Consider the following 25,573-nt stretch of genomic DNA (forward strand, 5'->3'; position numbering starts at 1 on the left):
CTCAGGCAAAGGCTGGTGCCTGTAGGGGCAGGGGGCTGCAAGTCCTAGCTGCCAGGCTCACCATGCCCCACGAGAGGGAAGCCCACCTCTCCTCACTCCTCCTGTTTAGTTGACTCCAGCGGGCGCTGCAAACTCCCAAGCTAAAAGCTAAAAGCAGTCAGGGAGGCTAGTGTGGGCCAGGGCTCCAGGAGTCACCGCCTCCCCTCCCAGGCCACTGACAGGGCTCCTGATCTACACTGGCTCTCTGCCCTCCTTGCACCCCAGACACTAGCCCTCACCAGATCCCTCACACTCAGTGGGAAACCACTGGCCTTTGTTCCCCTCCGCATATTTCACCACGTGTCCTCTTTCTACAGGATCCCTGGCTTTCCCTCTCCTTTCTCCCCCTCTGGCTCCATTTCTCCATCTCCCATGTGCCCTTCTCTCCCTGCTCGGGGTTCCCACCCTCCTCCTTACTAACTTGTCCAGTCTCTCAGATGAAGCAAACCACCCCTCCATGTGATGTTTACACAGCCCCAGAGTCAGAACCGCTGAAAAATATGAGACCTTTTGGGAGCTACATTCCAGGAAAATGAGAAGCCAGTCACAGCTCAGTGTCACTTTCTCCCCCAACCTTGCCCCCTTGCTGCAATAGGGAGCAGGGTGTGTGTGTGTGTGTGTGTGTGTGTGTGTGTGTGTGTGCTTATAACACACTCCAAGCCTACCTATTAACCCCTGAAGGTCCTACATTCTATTACCTCAGAGAGAACTTTAAGAAGATTGGGGGCAGGGGGAGTGGTTATTACAACTTCTTGCAAATTTTTATAGAGCAGAGAGAAAATGGCTTCCAACTCAAGACTGACCTCATCCTGGAGCCCCACCCCAGAAGAACCAGGAGAACAGAGGCCAGAGGAACCAGGGGCTTCTGGGCCCTGGACCCAGTGGAGTTGAGGAGGCAAACACATGCTACTCAAGTGCTGTCAGAAACCCCAGCATCAGAATCACTGGGAGTGTTAAATAATAATGCAAGTGACTGGGGCCAAGCCCAGATCCACTGAAGCAAAGTTGAGGGTGGCAGGGATATACTTACTGGGCTCACCAGGTGAGACTGAAGCCCACTGACAGGTGATGCAAAGGAATGATGATTCATGGCTCTTCCCCTTAGAAAGCAGAAAACGAGCCATAGCAGCAGAAAATAGAGCACCTAAAGTGGAAAAGGCAGGTCCTCTGCTATAGTGAGAACCCACTAGGCTTTACAGCCAAGCACTCAGATCTGAGCTGGAACCCCAGGTTCACTCCCTGCTAGCTGCAAGACTGGTGCAAGGCGTTTCATCTCGGTTTTCTCATTTGACAGTGCGGCCAATTACATCTGCTTTATGTGTGAGACGAGTATCAAGTAGTCACCATGAGGAGGACACTCAATAAACAGTGGCTATAAACAAAGCAATGACAATGGAAAATGCTGTAAGAGTAAGAGAGAAAGTAGGTTCTTTGAAAAGGTCAACAAAGTTGACAAACCTTTAGCTAGACTGAACGAGAAAAAAAGAGAGAAGACTCAGTTACTAGACTCAGAAATGAAAGAGCGGACATTACTACTGACCTTACAGAAATCAAAAGAATTTTGAAATAATACTACGGTATGAACAATTGTATGTCAATAAATTAGATAAGTCAGATGAAATGGACAAATCCATAAAAAGATACCAAGTACCAAAACTGACTCAAGAAGAAATAAAAAATCTGAATAGACCTATAACAAACACAGAGATTGAATTAGCAATCAAAAAAATACCCACAGGGCTGGCCCGGTGGCTCAGGCATTTGGAGCTCCATGCTCCTAACTCCAAAGGCTGCCAGTTCGATTCCCACATGGGCCACTGGGCTCTCAACCACAAGGTTGCCGATTCAACTCCTCGTGTCCCGCAAGGGATGGTGGGCTCCGCCCCCTGCAACTAAGATTGAACACGGCACCTTGAGCTGAGCTGCCACTGGACTCCCGGATGGCTCAGTTGGTTGGAGCAAGTCCTCTCAACCACAAGGTTGCCAGTTCAATTCCTCAACTCCCGCAAGAGATGGTGGGCTGTGCCCCCTGCAACTAGCAACGGCAACTGGACCTGGAGCTGAGCTGCGCCCTCCACAACTAAGATTGAAAGGACAACAACTTGAAGCTGAACGGCACCCTCCACAACTAAGATTGAAAGGACAACAACTTGACTTGGAAAAAAGTCCTGGAAGTACACACTGTTCCCCAATAAAGTACTGTTCCCTTTCCCCAATAAAATCTTTATAAAAAAAAGATCAGTTGTATTTCTATACACTGGCAATGAAGAATTTAAAATGAAATTAAGAAAAATATTCCATTTAAAATAGTATCAAAAACAAAATACTTATGAATAGATTGAACAAAAAAAATTCAAAACCTATCATACTCTGAAAGCTACAAAACAGTGTTAAAATTATAGAAGATCTAAATAAATGGAAAGACATCCTATACTCATGGGTCAGAGGACTCAACATTGTTAAAATGACAATACTCCCCAAACTGACCTACAGATTCAATTTAACCCCCATTAGAATCCCAGCTGGCTGCTCTGTAGAAATTGATAGGCTGATCCTAAAACTAATATGGAAACTCAAGGGGATGCAGAATAGCCAAGAAATCTTGAAAAAGAAAAACAAAGTTGGAAGATACGTTTCCCAATTTCAAAACTTACTACAAAGCAACAGTAATTAAAATAGTGTGGTATTGGTGTCAGGATAGACATATATATCAATGGAATAGAATTAAGAGTCTGGAAATAAACCCTCACATCTATGGTCAAGTGATTTTTGACAAGGTTGCCAGGATCATACAGTGGAGAAAGAATAGTCTTTTCAACAAATGGTTCTGGGACAATTGGATAGGCAAGTGCAAAAGGATGCAGTTGGGCCCTTACCTCCTACCATACATAAAAATTAACTCAAAAGTGGATGAAAGACGTAACTGTAAGAGCCAAAACTATAAAACTCTTAGAAGAAAGCATAGAGGTAAATCTTCGTGACCTTGGATTTGGAAATGGATTCTTAGATATGACACCAAAAGCAGAAGTCATAGAAGAAAAAACAGATAAATTTCACTTGATCAAAATTTTAAAACTTTCATGCTACAAAGTGAAAAGACAATCCACAGAATGGGAAAAAAAATACCTCAAATCATATATCTGACAAGGGACTTGTATCCTCAACATTTACAGAACTCTTAAAAACTCAGTAATAAAAAGGCAACCTAATTTTTTAAATGGGCAAAGAATCTGAATAGAAATTTCTCCAAAAGAGATACACAAGTGACCAGTAAGCACATGAAAAGATGCTCAACATCGTTAGCCATCAGGCAAATCAAATCAAAAACCACAATGAGATACCACTTCATATCCACTAGGATGGCTATAATCAAAAAGTCAGATAAGTGTTGAGGAGGATGTGGAGAAATGAGAACCTTCATACATTGCTGGTGAGAATGTAAAATGGTACGGCTTTGTTATGGGTTGTGTCGCCCAGAAAAGATATGTCAAAGTCTTGCTCTCCAGTACCTCAGAATGTGACCTTATTAGAAAGTTGAGGTGATCAAATTAAAATGAGGTCATGATGGTGGACCTTAATCCAATATGACTGGCATCCTTATAGAAATTTCGAGACACAAAGACAGACAGACACAGAGGGAAGATGATGTGAAGATACACAGGGAAAATACCATGTGAAGACAGAGAATTGGAGTGATCCATCTTTAACCCAAGAAACTCCAAGGATTTCCAGCAAACCACCAGAAGCTAGAAAGAGGCAAAGAAGGATTCCCCTACAGTTTTCAGAGAGCATGACCTGCCCATACCTTGATTTGGGATTTTTAGCCTCCGGAACTGTGAGATAATAAATTTCCGTTATTTTAAGTCACCCAGATTGTGGTACTTTGTTACAACAGACCTAGAAAACTAATATAAACTATGCTGAAAACAGTTTGGCATTTCCTCAAAAAGTTAAACATAGAGTTAGCATGTGACCCAGCAATTCCACTCATAGGTATATACCCAAAAGAAGTGAAAACGTATGTCCACACAAAACTTGTACATGCATATCCATGGCAGCATTATTCATATTAACCAAAAGATGGAAACAATTCAATTGTCCATCAACTGATGAATGGATAAACAAGACGTGGTGTACTCATGCAGTGGAATATTAGTCAGCCATAAAATGGATGTACCTTGAAAACATTATGCTAAGTGAAAGAGCCAGTCATAAAGACAATACATTTTATTATTCCATTTATATGAAATCTCCAGAATAGGGAAATATGCAGAGACAGAAGACAGATGAGTGGTTGCTTAGGGCCGTAGAAGGAGTCAGGGGATGGTTAGAGGGACTGAGGAGTGATAGCTACAGTGAACGGGGTTTCCTTTCAAGGTGATGACAATATTCTAATATTGATTGACAATGGTTGCACAACACTGAATGTACAAAAAAAAATCGTTGAATTGTACACTTTAAATGGGTGAGTTGTATGGTATGTAAATTATACCTCAACAAAGTTGTTACAAAAAAAAATAAAGAGTGAGAGCGGCCGTTGGCCCCAGAAAGCACCATGACGCACTTGGAACTGTGCTCGGTGCTGACCACGGCAGAAAGGACAGAGATGGGTCTTCAGAAGTGGTAGACCAGCATTTCTCAGATGTGGCTGCAGAGACTCATCTGAGAAGCTTTCATTTAAATCAACTTTATTGAGATATAATGTACATCCAATCCATGCATCCCTTTGAAGCACGTAGTCAAATGAGTTTGACAAATGTTAAAATGTGCATAACCGGGGTGGCCGGTTGGCTCTGTGGTTGGAGCGCAGTGCTCATAACACCAAGGTCGCCAGTTCGATTCCCACATGGGCCAGTGAGCTGCGCCCTCCTAGATTGAAAAAACGACCACTTGACATGGAGTTGATGGGTCCTGGAAAAACACACTGTTCCCCAATATTCCTCAATAAAAAATTTTTTTAAATATGCATAACTACCACCACAATCAAGATAAAAAACATTTCTCTCACCTAAAAAAAGTTCCCTCACATCCTTTTGCAGTCAGTCTTCCCACCACCCCCAGTTCCAGGAAACTCCTAGTCTGCATTTTGTCACGATAGTTTTGCCTTGTTGAGAATTTCATAAAAATGGAATCACCCGGTACATACATCTTCTTTTGCATCTGGCTTCTTTCGCTCAGCACAATGTTTCAGATATTCATCCAGATGCTATGCATAACAATAGTTCATTTCTTTTTATTGCTGAGTGGTATTCGACTGGACCATTATATCAGAATTTGTCCATCCACGTGTTATGGAATATTCCAGTTTCTCCAGTTTGGGCTACTGTGAATGAAGCTGTTATGACTATTTATGCACAAGTCTTTTTGTGGCCACGTTTCTATTTCTCTTAGGTAAATACCTAGAAGTGGAATTGCTGGGTCACCTGGCAAGGGTATGTATAACTTTTACAGAACGGTCAGACTGTTTTCTGGAACGGTTCTACCATTTGACACTCCCACCACTGGTTGCTACTTCTTAAAATCCCAATGCCTGGGTCAGGCCCCAAACCAATTAAATCAGAATCTCTGGGGACTAGGACCCAGACATAAGTATTTTTAAAGCACCCAGGTGATTCTAATGTACAGACCAGGTCTGACAGGCTGCTACAGATATCAGGAGCCCTGAGGCAAGCAAACAAGCAAAAGACACATTATATTCGCCTGCACAATTTCCTCACTCTTCCTTGATAATGGAGAGAGAGAAGAGAAGCAAAACATACGCAAGTCTCCAGCCTTGACACCAGTACCCTCAGCAAGCTTTGTTGGTCTCACAAATTCTCCCCACCTTTTATAAGTTAGGAGAAGGCAGGAGAAATACAAAATAATAAATATTAGCAACTTTTGACCACTTAATTTTGAGCTTGGTATTCTAGCTGGTTTGTCATTCTCAGTGCTCACAAGAATCCTACAAGATAAGTCCTACTATAATTACCCCATGTTACACATGCGGAAACTGGGGCTCAGAAAGGTGAAGTAACTTGCCCAAGGTCACACAGCCAGTTATTGACATAGTCAGGATTTAAACTCAACATTCTGTCTCCAAGGCCAAAGAGCTTCCACATGCCACTGGTCTCAGAGCAGTTGATGAGTCCCGGGGCCATGAACCTCCCCCAACACAGCTATTCTTAGTAGCAGGAGAATACAACAAGCCTCCAACACAACTGTGAAGGAAGGCTGCAGGTGTGTTTATGAGAGAGCAGGAAAGGTGATGTGTAATGTGACTGAAAGGTGGGGGTTAATTATGGGATTTCCTTTCCTTTCAAGCTTAAAGAATGGGATTTAAACCCCTTGGTACGGGGGAGACCAAGTTATCGCTGCAGCCTCCCCACTCCCTTCACCTGTTGCTTAGGACAGGGGGGTGCAGAGTCTGGGAAGAGGGTAGGTGAGAAATTGCTGCCCAGAGGCTGAGGGATGCCTGGTCAAAAATTCATGCCTGGTCCTTTCATTTAACTCTTACCTGACCGGGGATGGACAATCGGCATTTTGCTGGAAGGAGCTGCTCTTGTCAGCTGGGACTAGTCTTTCACAACAAGGGGGCAAATCAGGAGTTAAAAAAGCATTTCTCAAAAACGTATCTGGGGATTAGAGGAAACAGTGTGGGCTATGCAGGTACTCTGTATTACCTTTTGCAACTTCTCTGTAAATCGACTCTAAAATTAAAAATCTCCTTAAAATCATAAATACATGACTAAATAAACTGTACCGACTGGAGGTTGTGGAATCATAGTGGGTGAGCGAAGAGAAAAGTCAAAGAGAAGAAAATCTACTGTGTATATACACACTGTGCATAAAAGTGGAAGACAAATCCTGGACCATTCATTTTAAATCCCCAACAGGAGAGAAATAATTGGGGCCAGATAAGAACCCCTATGTGACATAAGGGTGGGAACTAAGGGAGGCTTAGAATTTGCTTCCTTCAGGAGATTTAGGAGGAGAGCGGGGGAGCAGGGTGCCTGAACCAGCCTCTTTTCTCTATTCATCCGTTTCTCTTGCTCGCTCACATTCTCTATTCCTTTCTCACCTGTTCCCCACCCATTTATCCCAGGACAGTGCCAGAATTGTGCAGAAGGCCACTGTGCCCAGATGCCCTCATCCAAGGTGGTTACCCTCCCTGTACCTCAATTTCGGATCTATAAAATGGGGTTACCATGAGCCTTGCCCACCTCACAGAACTGAGAAAGTCAGTGGAAACATTTTGTGTATTACCAAGTTCCGTGTAGACACAGGTGATTCAATATTCAGAGCAGGTCTATTCATAACAGCCCAAAACTGGAAATAGCCCAAATGGCAATCAACAGTGGAATGGATAAATAAATTGTGGTTGATTCAACACAGGGAATACAACATAGCAATAAAAAAGAATGAACCACTGCAACCCTCAAGAACACAGATGAGATGAGCCTCCCGGACCTAATGTTGAGTGAAATAAGCCAGACGCAAGAGTAAACATCCTGTACGATTCAAGTTATATGAAATTCAAAAGGAGGTAAAATGAATCTCTGACGGTACAAGTAAGAATAGCAATTACTTTGGGGGATGTTGACTTTGAGGGGAGTACATGGGCTGCTTCTGGAGTGCTGGAAAAGTTCTAGATTTTCATCTGGTTCATATATATGTACTAATTTATCAATTTGTGTTCTTGATAGTGTGTGAGTTAGACCCCAACTAGAAAATGTAAATGACTAGAATTACTATTTGGAGCATACCTGTGTCAGGAGATAAAGGGCTTTTGGGAGGGGAATTAAAAAATGGTTTCACTGTTCCTTCTTTCCTGCTCTCATTTGCTCCCTGCCCCAGCCTCTCCCTAAATAGGAAACTCATGTTTTTCAACATTCCTTTATACCTTTCCTTCACTCCTTCATTGGAACCCCTACAATGGGCCAGGCACTCTTAGAAGCTGAGGATGCACTACACCTATCTACCCTTATTTGTGCAATAAACATGTATTTAACATCTACTCCGAGCTGAGAACTGAGGCCTCTCCTCTACCAACACTGAGCATTTTCTCTCAAGCAGGCAAGTGGCAAGGAACTGGGCACAGAATACCTGGGCTCCTTTCCAGTCTTCGTTTGTGGTTCCAAAAAAGGAGAAAGGTGCCATATGCAAATTAGTGCCATAGGCCATATAGTGCCGATTGCACTATATGCCAATGTGCAATTAATCCTCTACAACCCAACTCACATAGCTGGAGGGCAGCAGAGGTAGAGTTTAAACCCAGGTATACCTGATTTCCAACTCTGTGGCCTCCCGGGAGCCAGGTCAGCATAGCTCTCTCTGGGCATCGATGGCCATCAGCCTCCAAGATGGTGCCCATTGATTCTTGCCTCAGGTATTTATGCCCTCATATAGGCCCCTCCCACACTCAGTGGGGATGACCTGTGTAACCAATAGAATATTGTAGAAATAACAGTGTTTGTCTTCCAAGGCTAGTATATAAAAGGGATTGTGGCTTTCGCCTTGCTCCTTCTTGAATCACCCACTCTGAGGAAGCCAGCTGCCATGTCAGGAGGACACTCAAGCAGCCCTATGGAGAAGTCCATGTGGCAAGAAACTGAGACCTCCTGACCACAGCCAGCCCCAACTTGCCTGCCGCACGAGTGAACCACTTTGGAAGCAGATCCTCTAGCCCCAGTCAAGCCTTCAGGTGACTGCAGCACAGCCGACATCTTGACGGCTACTCCTTGAGAGACTCCAGGCCAGAATCCCCAGCTAAGGCCCTCCCAAATTTCTGACCCACAGAAACTGTATGAGATAATAAATGTGTGTTGCTGCTTTAAGTTATTAAATTTGGGGGTACTTTGTTACATTGTATTGCTACGTATAAATATTACAGCCCCTCTCCGAGCCATGGGTTCATGCTGCAGGAATAGTCTGGAAGGTGGGAACTGAAGGCATCCAGAACCAGCCACTTACTGGAGGGGTGTCCAGAGTAGAATGAATTTTAAGAGGATAGGAGAGGAATCAACCTCCGCAAGAAATCCCCAGTGTGTGGGAGAACTGTGAAATAAGAGACCAAGCAAAGCAGAAATCCTGGCACCTCCTTCCTAGAAATTTCTCACACACTTCATCCATCTCAGTCCAGTAAATGGAACCACGTGCACCCCGTCACTCTGGCCAAGAACCTAGGAGTCATCCTTGAGCCCATTCTCTTTCTCACACCCAACATCCCATCCGTCAGCCAGGCTCTGGGCTCTACCCCAGAATGCATCCCAGACCTGGCCCTTTCTCACAACCTTTCCTGTAAGTGCCACAGACGAATCCACCAGCCTGTCTCACCTGGGCAACATCAGTGGCATCTTGGCCCATCTCCCAGTCCCTGCTCAAGGCCAGAGTGGCCTTCTCAGAGTAGAGATCAGATCGTGTCTTTCGTACTCAAAAACCCTCCAGGGCTCACAACTCTCCAGCATGCGGCCTTCTTTCAAGCCTGAAAAGCTCCTATCACCTCAGGGCCTTTGCATTTGCTCTTTTCATCTCTCAGATCATCATGTAACATCAGTTGGGTCTCATCTTACACAATACTTCCTCTGAGAAGTTTTCCTAGGCCACCAGGGCCTAATCCCTCTCTAACCCACTGCTCTAACTCATTTCCTTACGTGACATATTTGCCTATTTGTTGCCTGTCTCCCCTACTAGAATGTCAGCCCCATGAGGCCAAAGGCCTTGTGTGTGTTATGCACCTAGAACAGTGTCTGGCACATGGAAAATGCTCAGTAAACATTTGTTTAATGAGTCCTGTCTCAAGGTAGGGGGATGGTTGAGGGGACCTTCAAGTTGACCTGGTTATAAAACCCAGAGAACAGAGCTCTGCTGTGTGCTCTGGGGCTCACACTGCCCTTCCCAGCAAGAGGAAAAGGCAGAGCAAGAGTAAGAGTTGCTGTGGTTTATGGGAAGACTTGCCAGCTGGGTGGGGCTCACACCACCAATGGGTCCCATTTCCTATAGAGGAAAATGTTATAGCAAGCCCCATCTGTCTGCCCGGCCACTGCCCTGCCAGTCCACCACTCCCCTCCTGGTTGGCCTTGGCTGGGTACAGCATATTCCTGCAGCCTGGTGTATCCTGAGCCCCCAGCATATGCCAGAATTGCCAGGCAGTCACACCCCCAGAAGTCACCTTTAGCATCCCTGTTTCCAGAGAGGAGGCAGCTATACAAAGGCCACCTTCTGTCCCACCACTTGGGGTCTCTGGTTCCCCCCATTGGCCCTACTCAACCCTTCACTGCCAGAACGTTCACCCCTTTATTCCATCTAACTGTATCTACTACTGCAAGAAAGGAAGGCAAAGGGGCAGGGGCAGGTGAGGATCAAGAAATGTCAGCTGGTAGGCAAGGAGAGAGACTCAAAAGGAAGCACAAAGACCCAGGGACAGAAATAAGTGAGGAACTACACTGTGAGATCTTAGGAAAGTCATTCAAACTTTGGGTGCCTTGGCTTCCATATTTGTAAAACAACAGGATTTTTCAGCCCATTTTATGCTCTGATGGAATTAAAAGAATAAAATCAGATAATGTGCTGAAGTGCTTTCTAAGGCCTGGGGCACTGTACAAATGTTCGTTGTTATTAAGAGAAACAGGTGCAGGAAGGAAGGTTGGGAGGGGGTGGACTGGGGAGAAGCAAGAACACTGCAAGGTTCTGGGGTGAAGGATGGAAAAAGTCTGCTCTGGATGAAGAGAACAATGAGGGAGTTGGAGGGAAAAGCAGAAACTCATTCTCCACTTGGAGACAAAACAGCTGAGGGAGTCAGAAAAGTAGAAGACAACGCGAGGGCAGGCTGTACAGATGTGCCCACTGCGAGCCAGGCCCCTTCCCCCTGCACTAGGAAAGCACTCCAACCTGGAGTTTACAGGTGGGGAGATGCCCCCAGCAAGGCTGTGTACTTTGCTTGAGCAAGGTCACCCAGCAGGAAATGGATTCCCTTGTAGACCTGCCTGCTCCATCAGCACCCTTCGAGGTAACATTTGGCCCTTGGAACGACCAATTGATAACAATCAATTGCTATGTTTCTGAGCACCTACCATGCATCAGGCACTTCCCATACATTATCCCAACTCATCCTCATAATAATGTTTTCCTAGTCCCATATCCTTGAGGATGAGACGGAGGCTCAGAGAGGTTACATGACTTGCCCAAGGCCACCCAGCAAGTAGAGCATGAGATGCACCAGATCCAGGGGCTCAAAGGCTCAATGCTCCTTTTTGAAGCATCCTCCCTCCTCTTTGCATTCACTGAACTCCTTCCTGGAAAGATCAAGTGTTAACAGCAAAAGTAGGAGTGAGAGGGCAGGAGGGATAAAAGCAATAATAGGGACAGTGCAGAGATTGGCTGCATATGAAAGGTGAAAGCCAAGCATTTTCACCTCCAGAGAGTTAAGCCCATCTGACAGAATAATTTCCTTCCCAAATAATCCTTCATAATCCATCCCCCGCCCTTACTCCAAGAAGCCACCACCAGCTGATCCATCACTCCTCTGTCCTGGCCTGAAAAGATGCAGCATGGGTCCAGCCAGCCTGGCCAACCAGGACCCAACAATCCCTCTGGTCTTCTTGCCTCAGTTTTCCTCTCCCACCAAGACCAGCCAGGAAACACTGATGGGGAACCTGAGGACCAAAGTGGGACCTAGCCAATAAAGAGAGTAGGATGGCAGTTCAGGAGGTTCCCCGCGGAGCGTGACCTTGACTTTGGAATCTTTAGTCCCTAATCCACACTTGCCCTCCTATCCCCTCTGTGTCCTGGTCCTGTGGCTGTGGCCCCATCCCGACTTTTTCTAAACTGCACAAATCGGGCCAACCAGGGCTCTGTGCGGCCCGCAGGATAATTGAACTGCATCCCCCTCCCCCTCCTACCCCCACCCCTTGAAAACTAGGGGAAATACCTTCAAAGGCCCCTCTCTCGGAGATCGTCCCCGCCAGCCACCTCCAGAAGACATCGAAACTTTGAGCCGTGCTCCCCAGCCCATCCCCCGTTGCTCCCTCACCCTGCCCCCCGGCCCTCGCCTTCACCTTGACCTGAGGCCGATCTACGGCCGAAGCTTTGCATAAACAAAGAGAGGAGGAGGGGACGACCCGGGCACTGCCCCCGCCCCTCCGGCGCGCCCCCACACACACTCCAGTCCCACGACCCCAAGCCCGTCTCGTCCCCAAGCCCCCACCCCCCTCAAGGGCCAGCTGGCCCGCGGCCCCTTACCTTGGCCTGGCATTTCCGATGACAGGAGAAGCTGCAGACTGCAAGAGGGCGAGACACAGAAAGAAAGTTTAGCCGCGAGGTATGAAATGGAAACTCCGGCGAAATCTCCTCCCACCCCGCCCGCAATCGCGCTTGGGAGGGAAGGAGGGACGCAGAGAGGAGGGGGCGGAGGGGGCGGCTGCCGCAACTCCCCGGGGCCTGCGGGGCGGGAACGACGGGGATTGCGGACCCAGAGCCGGGCATGCACTGAGCCCCCATTGCCAGCGCCCCTCCAGCTGGCTGGGGACGGTGGGAGGAGCAGGGGAGAGAAGGGGACTGTGTCCCCACACTGGATCCTTGCCAGGGGCCGAGGTGGCCCGACCCAGGCCCCACTTCAGCCGCTCCAAGGAATAAGGGGGGCTTTCTCCCCTTACACACACAACAGGCAGGCAGCTGCCACCTGGGAGTCACCATCATACTCACTGTCCCCCAGAGAGAGACGCACAGACCCATTTCATAGTCCAGCAGAGAATCATGCACACACACACACACACATTTACACCCAGACACACACACAGACACTCACTCATAACCACTTACACTCATACACTCAGCCATACACACATATAGCCTCACACATGCACACCCATGCCCAAGGAGAAACCTCTGACGGGGGCACCAACACACACACAGTTTCATGGGAGACCCTTAGAGTGCAGCCTGACACAGACATGTGGACAGATGTTCATACAGATTCACAAACTGCACATGCATGGCTTGAAACACACACACACACACACACACACACACACTCACAGGACTTGCTACTCCCTCCCACTACCAGAAGCTGGAATCAAATTTCCTAAGGGGTCCCCACAGCCTGGAATGTCCTAGCCCTGCACGCCCCACCCTCAGGGCCCTCCACCTAAGGACTTGGTGGTCCCCTCCCACCCACCAGGTCCCATAGATGGGGTGAGGGGTGCTAGAGCTGAGTTCCTGCACGGAGTAGGCCTTGTTGGCTCCCCAGGGCCTGCAGAGGTGTGTGGGTTGGGAGCACTGGGAAAGGGGGACACTCTAAGGCTTCTGGTTTGTGGGAATGGGGGTTGGGGAGAAGCTGGGAGGCATACTGGGTGGAGTCTGGGATGTGACCTTGGCCACTGGCCCTAGCCTGGGACCTTGTTCTTCCAGAACCTAGTCCTGGCCCCAGCTCAGTCCTGTGACTCAGCTGGTGCTGAACAAGGCTTTCCTGACCCCACCAGCCAGCCAGCCAGCCAGCCAGCCCAGCTCAGGGACTTCTCCACCCCTGGCCACTCCACCCCCAGTTACCAGGACATACCCACCCCTGGCCACCCAAGTCAAATCATGCCCATCTGGCTAGGCTCTCTGTTTCTCTCTCTCCCCCACCCCCACTACCCCAGGTGGCAGCTCCCCTCCAGAAGGTGTTTCCACTCTGACAGCCGCAGCCTCCCCAGCCCCACCCCCATGCCTTCTTTTCTGGCCTTGGAATGTGGAATTCAGAAAGCCTCGGGCCATGTGGCCTGAGCTTGGAAGGCCCTTCCAGCCAGGCAGGTCCCCCACTAAGCCACTGCCTCCAGACAGAGGGACCATTCCCCTTCCTCTGCTAATCAAACCCCAGGCCTTCCAGAATAAGTCCTGGGCTCTCACTGTTCCCTAGCTTCTTGAAGAAGAAACGAAGGCTGTCTCTATCACCAGAGCGCACACTTTCCACCACAACTTTGGTTCCTACCGTTGTAGACTCCTTCAAGATCTCTCTCTCTCTCTCTCTCTCTCTCTCACGCACACACGCACGCGTGCACACACACACACTACATAGTGCCAGGTACACAGTAGAGGCTTAATAAATGTTGGCTGAGTTGGACATGACTGAAGATCTCTCTGGGAGTGTATGTGCACCCCCATTTAATCATGCCCACCACACTCTTTTTCGGAGCCACACCCTCCCCCCAGCATCTTATATCCAACCACAACAGCATCCCTGTGTCTGCTCCGGCCTCCCAACCCGTCTAGACACTAAAAGGACAATGGGAGCCAGGACTCCATCTCCCTCCAGCATCATACTTCATACTTCTGACAGTTCCCAATGCACTAAGCGCTTTCCTACGTCCAGGCGCTTGCACTTGCTGTTCTGGTTGCCTGGAAAGCTCTCCCTCCCCTCAGCTCTCCACTGTTCACTGAGTCAAATCTTTCCTCTACTTCCGGAATCCCCTGAAAGCCATCTCCTCAAAGAGGCTTTGCCTGACCATCCACATTACAGTAGGCTCCCCCATTATTCTTTCTCAGCAGCGCCCTGATAATTTCCTTCTTATCTGAAGTCATCTGGGGTAATTCTTGCTCACGTACGTATAGTATATCTCCTCACACCAGACTCATGAGGGCAGGGAGCATGCCTGTCTTACTGACACAATCTCCCTAGTAGCTAGAACAGTGTCTGCTCCAGGCCCACAGCACCAAACAGCATCTTTGTGCAAATGAGATAAAGTCCCACCCTCTGGGCAGACCAGCTCCATGGACACACAGCTGAGTACAGTGTCTTTGTGGGAACAGCAAGAAAGTTTCTCCAGGTGGACTCCACGTACCTGGGTACATGGCTTGGTGAGAAAAGCATGGGCTGATTCCAGAGCTCTCTTGAGGAGGCACCTTTGGCAGTGAAGGGCCTGCATGACCACACAGTGCAGCCCTGCCTGTCACACAGTGGGCAGGCACTCACTGGGCACTTGCAGGAGAATGAGGTGAGTGCTCCCTGCATGCTGGAATGCAGAGCTTGTCCTTGAAAGCTCTTCAGTGGGAATGAAGGAAGACCTCCTTCAGCCCCCAGCCCAGAAGACAGAAGCTCAGCAAACTGAACTCAAGTGGCAGACGCAGACAAGCCCAGGAGGATAGGTTTTTGCACCTTCAGAAGCACCTGGCCCCAGACCCCAATATGCCCTCTTGCCTTGGGTCCCCTCCAGGGAGGCTGCCTTTACTACCTTAGTCACCTTTCTCAGGTCTTCTCCCACAGGACAGTATTTCCTACTCTCTAATGTGAGTCTTCCTGCTGTAATTTGGAACGTGGCCACGCCATTCTGCTGGCTTCTTATTCCCCAGATCAGTGGCACATTCAAATGTGTTACAGAAAGGGAAATTGTAGCAGCCAGCCTCCAGGGTGGCCCTGGTATTTCTCACCTCCTGGTATACACACCCTTCTGTAGTCCCCTCCCATGGTGAATCAGGCTGGTTTATGTACCCAGTCAGATATTGTAGAAATGATGGTGTGTGATTTCTGAGGCTAAGTCATCAAAGGCATTGTGGCTTCAGCCTTGGTCTCTTGGATCACTCCCTCTGGAAGAAGCCAGTTACCATGTCATGAGGACACTCAAGCAGCCCTATGGGGAGGGCCATGTGGTGAACAGCTGAGGCATCCTGCCACCAGCCAGCACCAATTCAGCTGGCACATGACAAAGCCCCCTGGAAGTGGATGCCCCAGCTGCAGTCAGGACCTCAGATGACTGCAGCCCTGGCTGACATCTCGACTGCAACTTCATGGGCACCCAGCGTCCAGCCCCCCCACCCCAAGTCACTGATGAATCCCTGACATACAGAAACTAAGTGAAATAATAATTTTGTATTTACTTTAAACTGCTAAGTTTTGTGATAATTTGTTGTGCAGCTACAGATAACTAATACAAAACCAGGACACGGGATCCCTCAGAAAGCAAGAAGCCCAAAGGGAACTGAGACAGGAGCCCGTCTCCCGGGTCCTTCCTGGCTCCCTGGGTACATGCATGCTCCTCTCTGTAACTCCTTCTTTCCTTTCCTCACCCTACCAAGCAATTAGTCATCCATCATGGCCCAGAAAGTAACTCCAATGACACTGTTGAATCTCAACCTTCCTCCCCAGCCTGCCACCACTGCACCACTTCAGACCAAGGGTCCTTCCACCGGCCTCGGCCCCTTCAATCCACAGTCACAGACCATTCTCAAGGGCAAACTGCTCACATCACCCCCTGCTTAGAAAACTCTGTCCAGCTCCCCAGTCTACTTATAAGGCCCTGCATAGCCTGGTCTTGCCTCCACCTCCAGCTGCTACCCCAAAGATATCTATTCTTACCACACCAAACTCTCCAAACAGACTTTGAGTCTGCAAGGAGCAGGTCTAGAATGATGAACTCATAAACATCCTTCAAGGCCCAATTCAAAATGCCCCTCTCTGAATAATCAGGCATTCCAAAATGGTCCCTCCCTTCTCTGTGCTCCCAGACTCTTCAGGTCACACCCCTTGGAAAGTTCTTGTCCCCTGAGAGGACTTTATGATGTGTTCTCCCTCATATCCAACTGTTTCTCTAAGGCAGAAAGGGAGGTCCTGTCCAACTTTGCAGCTTTGTATCCTGCCCCTTCCCCTAGCTCAGGGTCTGACATACAGGTGGGGCTCAATAAATGTGCAATAAATTCAAACTGGAATGATTCTCCCTAGCCTAAACCCCTCGGACCAGGGCTGACATTCCGGGACAACAGAACACACAGCAGTGAGGGTGGATGAGCCCTCCTGTTCAGCCCCAGCCCTGCTGGGAGTGGGCAAGGAGCGCCCGTGGTCAGTGCTTCCTGACAGTTTCAGTACAAACACACTTATGCTCAAGCCTGGTGAGGGGTTGGGGAAACTGAGTTCATTGATTCTTCATCCACTCACCCATGGGTCCTGCTCTCCATCTACCCACTAACCTCCTGCATGAAGGCCCGCACTCACAGCTCGGATGCTGGTCGCGCACTGGCTCTGTGACCTGGGCAGGTTACTTAACCACTGTGAGCCTTCATTTCCTCATCCACACAATGGGGGGCATAATAGCATCTACCTCACTGGGTTGTGGTGAGAATTAAACGAGTTAATATACGCGGTTGGCTCAGTCTGCTCTCTGTACTGGTTTGCAACTAGCTGCAGGATCTTCAGCGTCTTCGTCATGTTGTTATTTCACGGAAGAGCCCCCATCTCCTCGGCAGGAGACCTGGGTTCCAGTCCTGGCTGCTGTCTCATAGCTGTGTGACATGAAGTAACTCACGCCCCCTCTCTGTGTCTCAGACTCCAGCTCAGCAAAGAAGGCAGTGCACTGGCACCTTCAGGGTGGCAGGGCTTGCATCTGTGTCTTTATTAGCTGTCTCAATGTTGAAAACACAAAGACTTATGTTCTTAGTTGGGAGGCCTTTCCAACTAAGAAAGAGCAGCTCTCTCCAGGTCGCTGGGGTTCCCACCACGCCCTGCTGTCTCTCACTCATTTGCCTGCATTTCCCCTGAAGGCCCTTGCGTTTCTGACCCCTGGAATAGATGCTCTCCACACCCTCTTCCAGCTGTGAGGGCCTGTGCTAACCCCAGCCAGTCTCTCCATCAGTCACCACCTCCTTCTTCCTCCCTGCAAGCAAGAAATGGGGAGAAACCCAGGTTCTACCCGGAAAACATCCAAAACGCTGTTGAGGAAACCCCAGCCCTTGGCTGACAGGGATGCCCACTGCACAAGGTACCACTTCTCATTGGGGGGAAGCAAAGGCAGGAATGTCCCAGCCTCCCTCTTCCTGGCGTCCCTCAGATGCCTGAGTCCTCCCAGACACACATCTCAGGATTAACCCCAGGTGAGCAGACCATGGCTTCCCTCAGCTCCCATGGAAGGCAGTGGCCTCTTAAGCCGATGACCCTGCAAAATAAAGCCCTCTTGGAGTGACCTTGTCAAACTTAGAGCCCCACCTCCACCCACAGGTGTCAACACTGCCTCCACACAGTGGGGTCCAGCCAGTGGCTTGAGAGGAGCAGACAGCCCCATAGTGGGGAGGGGTCCATATGTTACCTGCAGGTTGGAGAACTGCACCCCCACCGTCAGCCCTGATCTGGCTCCTGCCTCACTAGGCTCCGCATACTCAGTCCTGGAGTGGCTTCCTGCCTCTCGGGAACACAGGAAGCCAACATTGTTGAGATCTAAATGGCCTTTTCCTCCTGGCCTCGAGTCAGAAAATGAGCACAGAGCCTCGGCGTGCACCTGACCCCGGAGATAAAGGGCCACACGCCCAGCCGGCCTCAGCTCCTTCCCTGGCTGGCAGAGAGACTGGCACAGCCATCCACCTGCCCACCTGGCCTCATGGCCCTGTCCTGCCCTACTTATCTTCATAGCCTGGCCTGGAGGTATATGATGGTTTATATAGTGTCAATTTGGCTAGGCCATGGCACCCGAACATTTGTTCAACATTATTCTAGATGTTTCTGTGAAGGGTTTGTTTGTTTGTTTGTTTGTTTGTTTGTTTGTTTGTTTGTTTGGATAAAATTAACATTCAAATCAGTAGACACTAAATAAAGCCATTGCCTTCCATAATGTGGGTGGGCCTCATCCAATCAGTTGATGTCCTGAATAGAACAAAGCAAGAGGGAATCCTGCTAGCAGACTGATCTTGGACTTGAACTGCCACTCTTCCCAGGGTCTCCAGCCTGAAGGCCCACCCTGCAGATTTTGGATTTGCCAAACCTCCACAATCACATGAGCCAATTCCTTATAATAAATATCTCTCCATCCATACATCTTGTTGGTTCTGTTTCTCTGGAGAACGCTGACTATTACAAGGTGTCGTGGGGTGGTCAGGGGAGTGGGCATCGTGTGGCTTACAGTTGGAGCAAGAAGAAACCTTTAGATCATGCCATCCGGTAGTTTTCAAACTTTCATGTTCATAGCCACGCAGATGGATTCTTGTGTGGAATCTCAGTGATATTGGTTAATATTTATTGAATGCTTGCTATGTGCCAGGTTCTGTTCTGAGCACTTTATGTCTATTATCTCATTTAATCTCCACAGTAACCTGAGAAGGAGGTTTGCTGTATGTCCCACTTTAAAAGTGAAGTAACCAAGGCTCAGAGAGGTGACGCAATCTACCTAAGTTTGCATAGTAAGGGGCAGAGCTGGGATTTGAATCCAGGACATCTGAGCCACCATCATGCCTCTTCATATATTTAACTCCTAAAACCAGAACTGCTTTGATGGAAGGGGCAGGGGTTCAAGGTCTCAGCGCCTTAAGCCTTCCCTTGGATTTCCCCCTTTTTCCTACCTTCTTAGGCCCCTAAAGCACCTCCAAAGAACTTTACAACTCCTTTGGAACATGCTTTAGGACCTCTGATCTCGTCCAACCCCTCCTTTAGAGAAATGTGAAAGCCTGGCCCAGAGAGGCTGCGTCTCACCCAAGATCACCCAGTAAGGCAAGACTAGAACTCAGGGTCTTCCTACCTTACGAGGCTTTTGTGAGGACTCCAAGGAGGTCCTCAGACATGAGGGAGAAGCTGGGAATCCCAGGGAAGTAACACAGAAGAAATAGCTCCTGAAATAAGGTTTCTCCAAATCTAACTAGTAAGGGCTTCTGGGTAGGTTTGTCCCATGAAGGGCTAGATTGTCTTCCCAGGTGCATCTCATTCTAGGGAAACTACAAATAATTGTTCCCACCTTCCAGGCTGACCAGAGGCATCGAGAAGGGAAACAGTCTAAGTCTGGGCTCCAATCCAGGCCCAGATATCAGCCTTTGGGCTCTTGAGCTGGCATATTGGTCTCTTCCCTTGGGTTTCAGCCTAGCTGGAGGCTAGGATCCTTGGGCAAAGCACTAGACTCCCTACAGCAATGCCCCAGGGACATGTGGGAAACACTGAGGAACTCCTACCCATCCCTCAAAACCCAACCTCTCTATGCCTTCCCTCTGAAGCCTGACAGGAAAATATCCGCTACGTCAGAGACAGCTGTTCATACACACGTCTGTATCAGGTTTGCCACCGTGTTCTGTGATTGTCTGGTGGCATGTCTATCCTCCCAGGTCAGGGGCTAGCTCTGGGCCCCAGTACCCGGCATAGCATCCACCCCACAGGGGGCTCAGTTCATGACTATCAGATGGATGCTCATGTGCATACAGGAGATGCAGTGACAGCCTACATTGGGAGAGATCTCTAACCTTTACAGATGCCACCAAGGAAATTTTCCAGGCCCTCCCACTCTATGGGCCTCCGTGAGCATCCCCAATCCGGTCCCTTATCTAGAGATGAGGAAACTGAGGCCCGAGAGGTGAAGTGATTTGTCTGAGGTCACACAGCCTGGGAGCAGCAAGACCAAACAGAGGCTGGGCCACTGACAGAGGCCCTAGGTATCTCCTCTCATCCTTCGCTATCTCCCTCACAGGAAGCCTTAGCCCTTCACACAAGCACTCATTTACAGCCTCACAGAGAACCTCCATGTTCCTCACAATAACCGCCTGTGAGGCATAGGACAGGGTTTGTTATTAACCCCATGGTACACGGGAGGAAACAGGCTCCGTGAGGTGGAGGACCGGCCGTGTTCTCACGGTGACCTCTCGTCTGTATGCGTCACACGTATGCCCACGTATCCCGCCACCTCAGCTCGTGTCTGCTTTGTTTCTCTTGGAGTCCTCAGAACCAGGACTAGTCCTTAGGTTCTTTGACTCCCTTTCCTGCCCCCATCTTCCACCCCACCCCCCTTCAGCCATATTACATTAAACAGTGAAATGCAGGAGGGCGGGGAGTGGAAGAACCATGGAAGCTATAGAGCAGGGCAGCCAGAGGCAACGGGATGAATGCCTAAGTCTAGATCTACCCTGTTTCCCCGAAAATAAGACCTACCGGACAATCAGTTCTAATGCATCTTTTGGAGGAAAAATTAATATAAGACCCAGTATGATATGACGTGATATGATATGATATGATATGATATGATATGATATGATATGATATGATATGATATATTATATATATAAGACCTGGTCTTATATTACAGTAAAATAAGACCAGGTCTTATATTATTTTTTGTTCCAAAAGATGCATTAGAGCTGATTGTCTGGCTAGGTCTTATTTTGGTGGCAACATAGTAGGAAAGTGTCCACACTGCCCCCAGTCTGCAGCAGAAGTTCCCTCAGCATTGCATCCCGTGGAGACTGAATTCAGAGGCTTGACGTTCCATACACACCACACCACCCATCACCTCCAGCCACTAGTTCAGAGGGTTACTGGGTTGTAACCCAAGACTTGAAGACTGGAAGAAGAACCAGTGAAAACAGCAAACTCTTTGGGTTGAGCTTGGTGAATAAAACATGGCCTGGATTTTAGTCCACAATTGCCCCCTCAGCCAGGGCACAACCCGTACAACCATACCTGCATCTCTGGATGGATGGATGGATGGATGGATGGATGGATGGATGGATGGATGGATGGATGGATGGATGGATGGATGGATGGATGGATGGATGGATGGATAAGCGGGTCTATCCATCACATGCCATGACGATTTCCTGGTTCCTGGTTCTGTGTTTTCCTGGCCAAACACATAGTTGGCCCACACTTGCATCTCCCACAGTAAGCCCAGTGGCCCCAACCCTTCCCACAGGCCCGGTGACTCCAACCCTCTTACTGAGGATGCATATGTGGCCTGTGAAACTGTGGGCTTTCCTCTCTTGCTGGGCTGGCGCCTGGTTCTTCCATGGCCCAGTCCTGACACCTGGTGGTGCCTCTGGAGTGTGGCCCTGGCTTTCTTCCCTCTTCTCACTAACACCCAGAACTGCCAAACCAGCCTGGCAGCTCACTGGCCACCTGCCCTCCACTCTGGTTCACACCAGCAGAGCCAGGCTCCAAACCAGGTAAAACCAGGGTCATCCCTGCTCACCTTGGGAGCCTTCCATTCACATGGGGTCAAATCCCTCCTCAACCCAGGCCCTCAAGCCTCGTCAACTAGGGAGCATAGGACCACAGACTACCTCTGAACGTAAGGCCAGAGATGTGCCCAAGGTCACACAGTTAGTGTACTGGGACTTCCTTCTACCCCACCCCTTGCTGCCTCCTTTGAGAGCAGCAGTGGGGGTCACTGAGGTGAAGGGAAGTGACACTAGGGAAGGAAGGAAGGAACTGGGGGGAGGTTCAGTGGCTAACTTGAGCAGATTCTCTGGGCAGTGTGGGGTGGGGTGTGGCGATGCAAGCAAAATGCAAAGGCCTCAGCAATTCCTTCCGGACTTCTACCCTAAATCACCACCTGACCCAGCCAGACCTGTTAGGAGGAGGGTGACACCATGCGGCTGATTTCAGTATTGCAAAAGTTCCTGTTGGCCTCCTAAACTCAGCCCTTCAGTTAGGAACCGTAACCTTCTCCCTGCCCTTTGCTATAGCAGGCTTTGCCTGGAATACCTTCCACATGCACGTTCCATCCACCCATCCACCCTCCAACATCCAGCTGAAATGCCTCATCTAGAAGCCTTCCCTCCCAGAGAGAACACATACCTTGAAAACCCCACTCTAACCCAGCCAGCTGTGTGCCTTGGCAAGAGACTTACCTACTCTGAGCCTCAGTTTTCTCCTCTGGATGGAAAAACAGGATGACACCAGCCCTCCTGGCTGCCATGAGCATTACATGAAATCATGCATGCAAACGCTCTAATATTAAGTGCTTTAATAAGTGTTTACTAGGCTGTGCTGCCCAGCTTCCCAGCCCACCTAGGACTCTGGCACAGAGGGAAGGAAGAAGAGGAGAGTCCAGGTGGAATAAAGGCTCCAGGGCAGGAAGGAGGCCAGCCCCTTTGGCATACCTGACATAATTGGCATTTCGGGAGCTGTACAAGGTGCAGCTGGTTTGAGTATGGACTTGGGGGACAGAGGGGATTGAGGGGATAGATCAGAGAGCTGGCAAGGGGTGGGTCCCACCAGGCCTTGCAGCCGCGGGAAGGGGTCTCTGTTTTGTCTCCCGGTATTGGGGGTCCCAAGATTTTACTGGGGAACTGACATTACTAGATCTACATTGAGTCCTGCTGGAAGCGGGCATAGAGCGTGGATTGGTGAGTGTGGGTCAGGAAAAAAGAGGCAGAGGGGCTGCAGTCAGTCGTCCGGGTGACAGATGTGGCAGCCTGAATTGGCTGCAGAGAAGTTCAGTGACTCAAGTTGTATGGGGAACCCTAGCAATTGATGGGAGATAGGGATGACATCTGATGTGGCAAATGGGTGGGTAATAGTGTCAGTCACTGAGACGGGGTGCAGGGACCTCCTGCTCATCTCACTGTGTGATCTGGGACAAGACACTGACTTCTCTGGCAGCCAAACCCCAGGCCGTTCCAGGAGCATGAGAACAGTGATTGAAAAAGCCTAGCAGCCAACAGGCCCTCCCCAAGTCTGACGTGAGGCCTCTTAAACTCACCCGTAAGCTGCCATCAGGGGAGGACTGTGGCATGGCATCTTTGCAGTCCTGCCTGTGCCAGGCACATGCCACCCACACACCTGCCACACACCATTCACATGCCTCCACATACAATCCATACACCTTCCGCAGGCCATCTGTATGTTATCTACATATCTCCTTCATGCCATCTGCGTCATGCACACACAGGCTACATGGCATCTCCATGTCACCCCTCACTTGCCATGTGCCCCCCACACACACACACACCAGGCTTGCCATCTGCTGTGCTCAGCATCCCCTCTCAGATGAGCACCGAGCACCAGGTCAGGACCCCAAGAAAGACATTGGCAGAGCTGAGTCCTACCCTGACCTGGCCCCAGGTTATCTCATTCCCATGAAGACATGCTCCCACCCCCGTGCCCCGACCAGCTGCTCACCTTTGCAGGTGCAACCCTCCCGGGTAATGACCTGCCGGCAGATGCCACAGGGCTTCACCTTCTTGAAGGTCTTCACCTTAAAGTGGTGAGTCTTGGGGGCCTCCAGGTCCTCGGGCTGCGGAACAAGAGGCACAGTGATCAGGCCTGGGCAGAAGGCCGGGGTCCCAGGGAAGGAGTGGGGGGTCCTGGGGGAGACATAGGCAAGGACTAGGGAAGAGGAGAGGGGAGAGCCCCTTCAGGTGTGAAAAGTCGAGCCTATTTCTGGGAGGAGGTGCCCAGGGAAAGAGAAAGTTGTGGGTGCAACTCAGACTTCTAGCCTTAGGTTTGGTCAGCATACTGGGGATCACGGGCCTCTCCATGTTTTGTAATCAGATTTTTTCTTTGTATTTATTTTATTAGCAAAATGTACTCACTTTAAACGTATTGTTCGATACAATTTTACACACGCGTGCCCCATGTAACCACACCCCAGAAGACTCCCTCAGGGCCGTCCCAGTCAATTTTCTCTCGGTAAATACTACTGCGACTTCTACCACCAAAGATTCGTTTCGCCAGAGTTTTAAACTTCATAGGAATGGCACCGTACAGTGCGTACTCGTGCCTGGCTTCTTTCACTCAGCACTGTTCTGTGAGATTCATCCAAGTGGCCACACAGAGCAGCAGCTCCTTCCTCTTCACTGCTGGGTGGCGTTCCGTCGGCGGTTGGTAGTCCTCAATATTTTACCCATGTTCCCAGAACGCCACGTCTCTCAGTTCTCTCTCTCACCCTCACTACACACCTTGCACCAGCCAAGAAGCCTTCTTCCATCTTCATTTTTGTTTTCTGTTCTTTGCATTAGGAAAATATGGATATGTTAAATATCCTTTTTAAAACTACGCCACCACACACATGAGATGAGAGGCAGCCCAAGCCTTCTCTGTGTCTGACCTGCGGTGAGCTCCTAGGTCAGTCCCCACCCCACCGCTACCACGGGCCTCAGTTTCTCCCTTCAGACATCTCGAGGAGGGACACCACACCCCTTGAGCTCTAACAGTCTGTCCCTTGTCACCACGTATGGGAACACACGCTAGGCACAAAGCCCGGTACCCATGCTCCTTCAGATCACGCCCCTCCCACCTGCAGCCCCCAGCCCAGGCACAGGCGGGGGAGCGCCCCTATTCAGGGGACTTCCCAGAGAAGTCATCCCCTTGCCTGCAGGCACTATCCCTTTCCAAGGCGCCTCACCCTGGTGTCTAATCTGATTCATTTCCCTGCTGCAGCAGCAGGGGCCAGCAGAATACAGACACTGGCAGCTCCCTCTTTCCCCTTCTCCCAGACACAGAGTTTTCTGACACTGTCCGTACACACAAGGATACACACAGAGACAAGATCTCGCAGACCTACAGTTCTGGGGAGAGGGCTCTCCCCTTCCAAGTCCCCTTACTGCACCCTGCTTTAGAACCTCCCAGCTCTGGGGCAGCGGCGGGGCCGTGGACAGGGAGGGTAGACTTGTGTGTTCAGAGCAGGAAAAGTAACAGTGTCCCACAAACCCAGCATGTCCCGGACTCCTATCTGAAGACACTATATTTGTGAGTCCTGGAAAAAAAAGAGACTGAGCCATGAGAGACACAGAGAAAACAAAATACAGATAAAATGAGAGAGAGAGAGAAAGCCAGAGACAAAGAGGCAAAGAAATAGAGAGAGGCTGAGCCGAGAGGGGGAGGGGTCAGGGGTGGTGGGGAAGAGAG

At 49.5% G+C, this 25,573-nt stretch overlaps 1 protein-coding gene across 18 annotated transcripts in view; it reads right to left on the reverse strand.

Annotated features, from left to right (window-relative positions):
* The window catches only part of TNS1 (tensin 1), a 222,287-nt gene that overhangs the window by 156,163 nt on the left and 40,551 nt on the right, over positions 1-25,573 (reverse strand). For all 18 annotated transcript variants that reach the window (XM_019717741.2, XM_074312991.1, XM_074312995.1 and 15 more), the window contains exons 2-3: positions 23,846-23,960; positions 12,259-12,296 (exon numbers count right to left, since the gene is read on the reverse strand). In XM_019717741.2, coding sequence (XP_019573300.2) covers positions 12,259-12,296; positions 23,846-23,960 — 153 coding nt within the window. The remainder of the gene's footprint in view (positions 1-12,258; positions 12,297-23,845; positions 23,961-25,573) is intronic.

Source organism: Rhinolophus sinicus, linkage group LG01, assembly GCF_036562045.2.
Source record: "Rhinolophus sinicus isolate RSC01 linkage group LG01, ASM3656204v1, whole genome shotgun sequence".
NCBI classification, from domain to species: domain Eukaryota; kingdom Metazoa; phylum Chordata; class Mammalia; order Chiroptera; family Rhinolophidae; genus Rhinolophus; species Rhinolophus sinicus.